Genomic DNA, 9,433 nt, shown 5'->3' on the forward strand with positions numbered 1-9,433 from the left:
AGAGTTTACATATGGCTAAATGTATCCAACTACTTTTAAAGTAGAAAGCATGAATGAGAAATGCGATACATTGTGCGAGTGCTTCATTGCAAGTCAAATAAGAATAAGCTTTGTTTCCACAATTAACATTTTCAAAGCCAAAGACAATACTTGCATTACTGTTGCATCACCAATCATTAGTTAGCTAAAGTTAGCATAGCTTCACAAGCATTTATTTTTATAAACATAATTTGGTGATCCATTCTACTTTAACAATTTCTTTGCACTTTTGTGTTCCTCCATTGTTAAGTGGGAGAAGAGTTATCTAATAATAGAGGAGTTACCCTGATACTATTGGTGGGAAGAGATTCTTTATTTGAGAGGTTAAGTAAAGTGTAAAAATGCTTCATGACAAATGTTCTGTCACCCCGAGGACAATTTAACCTCATATTTAGATACACTTGCCACTTTACCATTACACTTGTCACTTTCACATTACATTTACACTATTTCACCCTAAATTACTGGTATATCTGTGTCTGTGCACTTTGTTTTAATGTTATATTCTAATGTAGATTTAGTTGTACATTTAAACATGCTCCCATTTCTTGCACTCTGTTTATTGTTTAATGATGTTTACCACCCGCCATGAGAAATTCCTTGTATGTGAAAACATGCACGACAATAAATGTTTCTGACTCAAGAAAGTAAGGGTAAAAGTATTATCCACATCATAGCATATTTAAATAGTGCAATCATGTACTGCAGTTATGTACTGCATAGTTGTTTTTTGAAATGTAGTGGAATTGAAGTAATATGTAGTACTTTATGAAATTGCTCAAGTATAATTATATTAAAATTGCTAATTCATAAAACATTGTGACATACACTGGAGTGGGACGGTCTCTCTCCTTGCCCCATTTTCGCACGACCGTGGTCAGATAATCTCTCATTGGCTCTTCCAACTGTGGAATACAACTAGCTCGACTCTGATTGGTCGCCTGGTTCGCCACATGTTCAAGACCAGCCAATCGGGGGACAAAACCACAAAAAGCTATAGTAAGGTTGTACAGCGTTAGCTTAACTGTAACTGCTGAACACGAGAGGAGCCTGGGAAAGTATACTTTAAAGTAAACAGGTACAATTTTAGCATTACAAACGTCAGTTTACATAAAGAGCTATGCCTGGGGGTAGCATGGACAAACCAAACACAGTTACGTGCACTGCTCCTGTGAACATAGCTGTCATCAAATACTGTAAGTATCTCCTCGTCTCATGTGTAATCCTTGTGTAGTGAGCAAGCTAGTAGAAGCAACGATAACTAATGTTAACTGCTGCCTTAGGGTGACACATGTTTTATGGTCTGATAACTTCTGCATGGTGTCCCACTGAATACTTTAAAGGGGTGGATTCAGTGGCGAGCATATTCATATTTTATTTAGTTTCTCACCATTGCCTTTCTTGTTTTATTGCTGCTTCTATTGATTGTTTTTATCATTCAAAGTGTCTTGAGTAGCCTTTAAAGCGCTAACTTATTGATTATATTGTTTCACCTTGTGTACAACTTTCTTTCCAGGGGGGAAGCGAAATGAAGAATTAATTCTCCCCATCAACTCATCGTTGAGCGTCACGTTGCATCAAGACCAGGTATTTAAGTAAACAGTCTTGTCATCAGACAATGAATCTTGTGGCTGTAGCAAAGTCGGTCTTCTCAAAGTCTTGTTGCTCCTATTCTGCCTTTTTTCCTGCCATCATATAAAACTCCATTAGTACATCTTGAAAAGAGACGCTAATTAATATCTGCTTCTCACATCATGGTTTGGAGAAACAGTTTCAGTAAGTTGGTCAGTCATCAAATAATTAGAGACTGATTCTATGTCATGCCTTGTGAAAAATACTGTGTTAACTTTTGTAATTTCCGATTGTGAGGTTTACATTTTCTAATGGTATAAATCTGTCTTGTCTTCACCTTTTTGTTCAGCTGAAAACTACCACAACAGTTGCAACCAGCAGGTCATTTCAGGAAGATCGAATGTGGCTAAATGGCAAAGAGGAGGACATATCCCATCCTCGACTACAGTCATGTCTAAGAGAGAGTGAGTCCTGTCTGTTTTAGTTCTTCATTAGCTAAGAGTTTTTGTCTTCTCAGATTTTTGAGAGTTCAGGCTTTTCTTTTTCTGTGTTCTGTATTTAGTTCGACGACTTGCAAGGAAGAGACATAATAACGGGGACCCTGCTTTGGATTCAATGGGTTTCTCTCACAAAGTCCACATCTGCTCTGTTAACAACTTCCCAACTGCTGCTGGGCTCGCCTCCTCTGCTGCTGGATTCGCTTGTCTGGGTGAGTGTGTGTACTACACTAATGACACCAGAGCACGAATTGTATTGAACACTCAACTGTTTGTTAGTATCTTAGAATAATAACTGTTTCCTGTCTGTGTCTATTCTTCAATATACCATGTCTATCGTATATTTGTTAATATTTCCATTTTACCAAGTGTTCTCTGATCCCTTTTTTTATTGTGTTGCAGTTTACACTCTTGCCCGGGTGTTTGGCGTGGAGGGGGAGTTGTCTGGGATTGCTCGGCAAGGCTCCGGGAGCGCATGCCGCAGTATGTATGGAGGGTTTGTCCAGTGGATCATGGGACAGAAAGACGATGGCAAGGACAGTCTAGCCCAGCAGGTGGCACCAGAGACTCATTGGCCTGAGCTCAGAGTCCTCGTATTAGTGGTAGGTCAGTTTGTGTGTTTGAGAGAGAGATGGACAGAATGATGTAAGTCAGTTATGTCTAAGCACTTATATGCACTACTGTAAAAGTCACATGCTATTTCTAACTTTTATAAATGATTGAATTGTGTCCAACATGTATTACAAGCGTCTTTACCAGTACACAAAATTCACACTTAAGTTGAAAATAGTAAAAAAGTTATATCACATGTACTTAATGCGTTTCTCTTAGGCCAGTGCTGAGAAGAAGCCAGTGGGCAGCACCTCTGGGATGCAAACCAGTGTACAAACAAGCCGCCTCCTAAAGGTACTCGCATTAACTTACATTAGTCAGTGTACTAACATTACTGTCAATCTGTTAAAAGTGGAGATTATTTTCATCTACAGCGTATTTAAAGCTAATGCATAGTTACTCACAAGAGAGCCTATGTTGATCTTTTTTTTGTGTGTAGCACCGAGCCGAGTCCGTCGTCCCAGGCCGGATGGTAGAGATGATTGAAGCTGTGCAAAGAAAGGACTTCACTGCATTTGCTGAGCTAACCATGAAGGACAGTAACCAGTTCCATGCAACCTGCCTTGACACATACCCACCTATCTTCTACCTCAACAGTGTGTCTCAACAGGTTATCAATTTGGTGCATCGGTACAACAGACACTACAGGGAGACACGGGTGAGCAACTTTCTGAGAATAAAGAACGAAAAATAAATATTACCTTTGATAGGCTCCAGTTCATAATGAAATACAGTAGTACATGGAAAAATGGAGCTTTGAACATTAAAAATAATTTTAAATGGCTTGGGAACTGTTGGCTCCTCACTTTTTTTATCACTGTGAATGCATTTTTTTTTCTTGTCTCACAAATTTGCCTAAGTTTATGCAGCTGCATTCTGAGACGGTTTAATGAAGATGTGAAACTTGTGGGGTGGTTTTCACCCTCTTTATAGCAGTCTCCTTCTTCCCCTCTAGTTGGCCTACACATTTGATGCAGGACCCAATGCTGTGATCTACATGCTACAGCAGCATGTTCCTGAGTTTGTTCAGGCAGTTCAACATTTCTTCCCACCAGAGATCAATGGAGGACAGTGAGTTGACAGTTAAAGGACTTACTACATAATTGCTTTAAAATATTGCTGACAAACAACACGCTTAGTATTTTTTGTCTCCAAATATGCCATTCATTAAGTTGTGTTTGCTTCAGTTTCTTTGAAAAGAGTTATTGAATGTTTTTTTCTTTGCAGGTTTGTAAAGGGTCTTCCAGTTAATCATGTGGCTCTGTCGGAGGAACTGAAACGGAGTATTGGTCTAGAACCCCTGCCAAAGGGAATAAGCTATGTTATTAGTACTAAGGTACACCCATATGTCATCACTATGTAGCTCAGTTGTTTTATGAGTTTACTTAATCAACAACACCTTAAACTCAATGTTATTTGTTTTGGTTTTAAATGTCTTAGTGTGCCTGTCTTAAGGCTTTACAATATGAAGCAGAGAGATGTGTCTCTTTCGTAAATATTGTGTTGCACAACTTCAGTTTAAAGATTGTGACACATACTGTGACAAACAGTAGTTCCTCTGTTTCACTGATGTGACATTAAAGACTTTATTCAGTATTTTATCTTTATTTACATTTTTACTTTATTAGAAAACTTATGAAGTGCATTTTACATGTTAACACACAGGAGATGAGTTCTATTGTATAATGATCTTTTCTTGTTTTGTCTTCAAGGTTGGACCAGGCCCCTGTGTTGTAGAGGATCCCTCTCAGCATCTACTCGGATCTGATGGGTTGCCTAAGAAAACTGCATGATGCCCTGCAGCCAAAAATGGACAAAGTTCCACTGAGCAATAATGAAGACAAGTCAGCAGAGATAAAAATGCACATTTGTTGCATGTAACTACATTTTTACAAATCCCAGCAACACTACACATTCCTTACCATTGTGGATGATAACATGTCTCCCTTCATCATCAAACTGTAATAATGTCCCTATCTCTTAATTGGTCATTTCTTAGTATCTACAGATGGATACTGTTTTAGAGGCGTTTCACTTACTGGTTAAGTCGTAGACATGAGCATGCGCAGCACTTTGAGTTAGTAAAGACATGAACATGCTGGCATTGCTCAAAGGTACTGCCTGTGAGATCTTGAGCAAGGCACTTAACCACGAATGCAGTTCAGTACTGCAGCTGACCTTGTGCTACGTCCAATCGGAGCACATGCTTGTGCCTACTAGAATTCAAATGTATCTCTCTTTAATTGTGTTTTTATTTTCATCCTGCGAAACCCTAATTTCAGGCCAACAGTACATACTTGTTGTCAGTTGTATTCTGTAACATTAATTAAAATATATATTTCGTCAATATAGCTGTTTCTTGTTTTGTCTTCTGCCATTTCAAAATAAAGTTTTTGTCAGATAGTCAGGTACAGGACAGATGCAAATGAGTGAAAAGAAAATCAAAGTAGTTAAAAGCAGACATTTTCAGATTGTCCTTTAAAAATCCCTTATGAGTAAATTATTGTGGCCAGTCCTTTTGTAGTCTGCTGGGGGAGCAGCATTGCCGCCGCAGACACCAACAGACTCGGTAAACTGGTGAAGAAGGCCGGCTCCATCATTGGGGGCAAACAGGTGTTGGAGAGGAGGAAACTGAAGAAATTATTGTCCATATTAAACAACCCGGACCACCCTCTGCACCACCTACTGCAAGGACAGCGGAGCACTTTCTCCAACAGACTGATTCAGCTGCGATGTCACAAGGACCAATACAGGAGAACATTCCTGCCAACTACTATTAGACTTTATAATACATCCCCTCTGGGCAGATCCTCTTTCAATTGAATCAATATTTTAAAAAAAAGACTAGCACCACTTTTGTCCTTTAGTTAGTCATTGTACTGTATATACTTTATATGTTATATAACTTTTTTTCTTCTCCCTTTATATATATAGCTGCTGCCACAAACAAATCTTCCCCTTAGGATGAATGAAGTATATCTTATCTATCTATCTATCTATTAATTATAAAACCATGAGATCATTCCTTTATTAATGGCAAACATCAAACGTCTTTGTATAGTTGTGTTTATCAACGTTATACCTGATGACTAAAATGTACGTTCTACAACTGCCCATGTAATAATTAATAAATAATTACTTGTAAGTTTGATTGGTGAGCCCCTCCCCTCCACTGGACTCCTCCACTGTTCGGAAGTGACGACTGAAATGGGGATCGGCTCACGTAACCCCGCCTCCCAGCTGCGCACACCTCACTTCACGTAAATACTTCTTCTTTCTCGTAGAAACAATCAGAGCTGTGAGTCGCTTCCTCATGAGCTGCAGCAGTTTGCACAGAGGCTACTAAGTGAAGGCAATGGGGAAAATCGAGTGGGCGATGTGGGCCAATGAGCAGGCTCTGGCCTCGGGACTCAGTAAGTATACAAACATTTTGTTAGTTGAAAAAACGTGAGTTTCATAGGAAGTATTGTGTATTAACTTATATCAGCAATTTTCATCAAATAGAATATTTTCACAGGAAATTATGTATTTTAACTGCCTTTATTAGTTTTTTGAGCTAATAGACCAAATATGCGCTACATATGTTTGTTTAGATTGTATGTCACAGCAATTACATCATCATTATCATTAAGCATATGTCAATTCAAGTCTTTTAACAAATACAACTGCTTTTCTAAGTCAAAGTTATGCACACTTTAACCTAGGCTTTTCTCTTTGAGTGGATTCAGAAAAAGGTATGATTGTAAGAAGTTTTAATTTTAACTTCCTGCTTCCTTCTTTCAGTTCTCCTCACTGGAGGTATTGTCGGGGTGGCAGGACAGTTCAGAGGCTGGCAGTTTGCTGCTTATGCTGTGTATCCTTAAACCAGGATGATTGGGTTTAATTGAAAGAAGTGTTGAACGCTCAAGTGGTCTCTTTGTGAAAATGTTTTACAATCCAATTTTCAGAATCCCACTTCAAACACCGACTATTGTGACTTTAACATTTCTTTACCGATACGGAAGTCTGTGCAGAAGAACAATTGAGATATTCTCTGTACTTTGCTGCTGTTATTCAGCATTGATATCACACAATTTAGAAACAATAGCGTGCTCATTTTTGCATGTCTTGAACCACTATGTCCCAAATAGGGTTGCCTCCATTTGGATGAATTAATCAATATAGTTTTTCATTGCTGAAAACTTTTTTTTTTATCTGGCATTCTTACCATATTCCTCCATACTATTTTCTTTGTATCCAAAACAATTACTCCCTTCATGATTCTCAATACCACTGAACCTTCTCACGGCCACAGGTGTTCATTTAAATGAGCTTTTGAAGTTCTGTCCTCATCCTGTCATTATGTGACAAGTGAACCATGTAAGATGAAACAGCCTTAACAGATAACTAGTGCTGCTGGGGCATTTGTGTGTCTACTGGAGTATCCTAGAAGCAAGAGGGCCAAAGGCACAAGTGTGGAGAGAACGTAAGTGATCTCTTTTCCTATAATAATGTTTTATATATGTTATTGGACAAGTTCTGTTATTATTATTGCGAGTGAAGTTTATTGCTGAGTCCTGTGTCTCGTTTCTCCTCAGGGGCCAGTACTGCTTCACTGTATGTGTGAAATCCTTTGGGCCATTGACAAGGAACTATTACGTCAGAGCATTTTTACATGCTGCGTGAGTTGACAGACACTTTCCTTTGCTGGACTGCATTCCTCTCCTTCACAGCCCAACAATAGACAGACTACTTTTCTTTATAGCCTTTTGTCTGTCTTTCTTAGAATCTGTGTACCTGGAGGTTTCATGCTTGCAACTGTCCTCGGATGTGTCTGCCTCGGCATTGCGAGTCTTATCTACCTTGCGGTAAGTTTTTATCTTTTATTACATGAATCACAAATTATTTCAGGCAACATTTGATGAAGTTGTTAGATGAGGCAAGAAGTAGCCAGTTGACTGAAACAAGGAAATGGAAACAAGGAAGAGATCATTTCATTACTGGTTCCTCTGTTGAGACATGGCCCTCTAATTATGAAATCTGACACGTTAGGGGTGTGCCTAAATTCTGCAAAAGTCCTAGATGAAGTAACCAAAGTCATAAAGTGTGACACACAATGTACAGTTATCTTAATATAATTATACATACAACTATGAGTGTACAAGATAAGGATTACTGTTTTATTTCCTCCTATTACTGTTGTCGGGATTTCAACAATAGGTTTCAGGCATGCTTAACTTGATCTTACTGACTTGCTTTGAATGTCATCTTCTTGCTTATAGGCCGCTATCCGAGGTGAACACTGGGAACCCATTCTTCCAAGGAAAGACATCAGTAGAAAGGCAATGGACACTGTTAAGAATCCTCCCCAGAATCCACCACCAAGACCTCCTCCTGAAACACGCAGGAAACGGGTAGACGACCTTGAGGGAGCCGCGTATGACAACCCCATCCCTGTTAGCGAGTAACTAACCAGTTCATAGCCCCATGCTTGTACCATTTCCCCAAAACCAGTCACAGTGGGGCATCACCAGATTATTTTATTCTGGACAAATGATTAGTTTTCTAAAGTCAAGTGAAGCTAGTGACTGGACTACATGGTGATTCAACGTCTTCTTACTCAACCTGTAAATACTGTACCTTGAGAAAGAACATTCAAAAAGTTTGAGAATGGATGAAGTGAATTAAACTTTTGAAACCAAAAAGAAAACCTGCCACATAAATAAAATTTAAATGCCATAGCTGCTAAGTGGTAACCATTTACAAAAGTTGTCAAATCAAAAGACTGTAGATGATTGTACTGCTGATCTAAAAGTGCAAACAAATACCTGTTTACTGTGCTCACCACCAGAATTCATATTAAGTTGTTATCGTACAATATATTCTAATATGTAATCTGTTACTAACCCCTGGGTTTTTGTGTATGTCTTGGGGCAATTACTCATAATCCTGAAAGAACTTGCAACATTTATGTGACATACTGGCTTTTGGCTGTATCAGGCTGGTTATATTAGGCATTTATTATTATTGTGTTTTCTGTATTTTGATGTCTTATGAATAAATGCCTCATGTGCCTTGAATGATGATCCATCCTGGTTTTGTACTTTCATATGTCTCAGTTTACAAGTTTCCCTCAGATAGTTATTTTAAGAAAGGACATTTGCAACTTCCCCCTTTCACAAACACACTAAATTTCAATACATCAGAAATTCCCTCTCTCACCTCAATTATTTATTTTATCTTGTTTAACTTATGATGGAATGTGTGATTAATTTATCTAGCTGGTTGTCAGACAATTTCTTTCATTCATTTCTGTTTTAATGTAGATTTAGTTTTTGCTGGTCACAGATGATCTGTTCAGCAGTCGCTGATGATCTGTGTGGATACCACAGAGGTGCAATGATACTTCCTTTTTTTTGTGGGGCAGCGAGACACACCATCAATATGCAGCACTTATCGGATTTACAGTATTATGTTATGTGTATGCTTTTAACAAATACTTAAAGGAATAATTCTGTAGTTTCTTTTATGAAATCAGTGTTCCTTATTTTATTTCCTTTTTTGTTTTTTTGCATTAGAAAAACACCAATTAGCTTGAGTTAATTCGGAGCAGCATGAGTTGCATTTAAAATTAATTATCTGATTTAATTGATAACAATTTGGGTAGGAATATATAAACATTTTTTATAACTGTTTCACAACTTAAATAAATGAGCACCAGCAACTAAGAGGCG

The 9,433-nt window shown here is 38.2% G+C and overlaps 2 protein-coding genes across 2 annotated transcripts; both read left to right on the plus strand.

Moving 5' to 3' along the window:
- Positions 1 to 1,038: 1,038 nt before the first annotated feature.
- On the plus strand, positions 1,039 to 5,067 carry mvda (mevalonate (diphospho) decarboxylase a). Its single transcript, XM_068573928.1, has 10 exons — positions 1,039 to 1,235; positions 1,556 to 1,626; positions 1,961 to 2,075; positions 2,174 to 2,320; positions 2,511 to 2,710; positions 2,940 to 3,014; positions 3,160 to 3,378; positions 3,676 to 3,791; positions 3,948 to 4,056; positions 4,433 to 5,067. The coding sequence occupies exons 1-10, from the start codon at positions 1,160 to 1,162 to the stop codon at positions 4,511 to 4,513; spliced, it is 1,209 nt and encodes a 402-aa protein (XP_068430029.1). The 5' UTR covers positions 1,039 to 1,159; the 3' UTR covers positions 4,514 to 5,067.
- A 943-nt stretch (positions 5,068 to 6,010) lies between these two features.
- cyba (cytochrome b-245, alpha polypeptide) lies at positions 6,011 to 8,449 on the plus strand. Its single transcript, XM_068574440.1, has 6 exons — positions 6,011 to 6,133; positions 6,504 to 6,573; positions 7,111 to 7,185; positions 7,298 to 7,381; positions 7,486 to 7,567; positions 7,982 to 8,449. Exons 1-6 carry the CDS (start codon positions 6,076 to 6,078, stop codon positions 8,165 to 8,167), a joined length of 555 nt encoding a protein of 184 aa, XP_068430541.1. The 5' UTR covers positions 6,011 to 6,075; the 3' UTR covers positions 8,168 to 8,449.
- Positions 8,450 to 9,433: the final 984 nt, after the last annotated feature.

This window comes from Clinocottus analis, unplaced genomic scaffold, assembly GCF_023055335.1.
Source record: "Clinocottus analis isolate CAN_PGR_092001 unplaced genomic scaffold, fCliAna1.0.p SCAF_1, whole genome shotgun sequence".
Lineage (NCBI taxonomy): Eukaryota > Metazoa > Chordata > Actinopteri > Perciformes > Cottidae > Clinocottus > Clinocottus analis.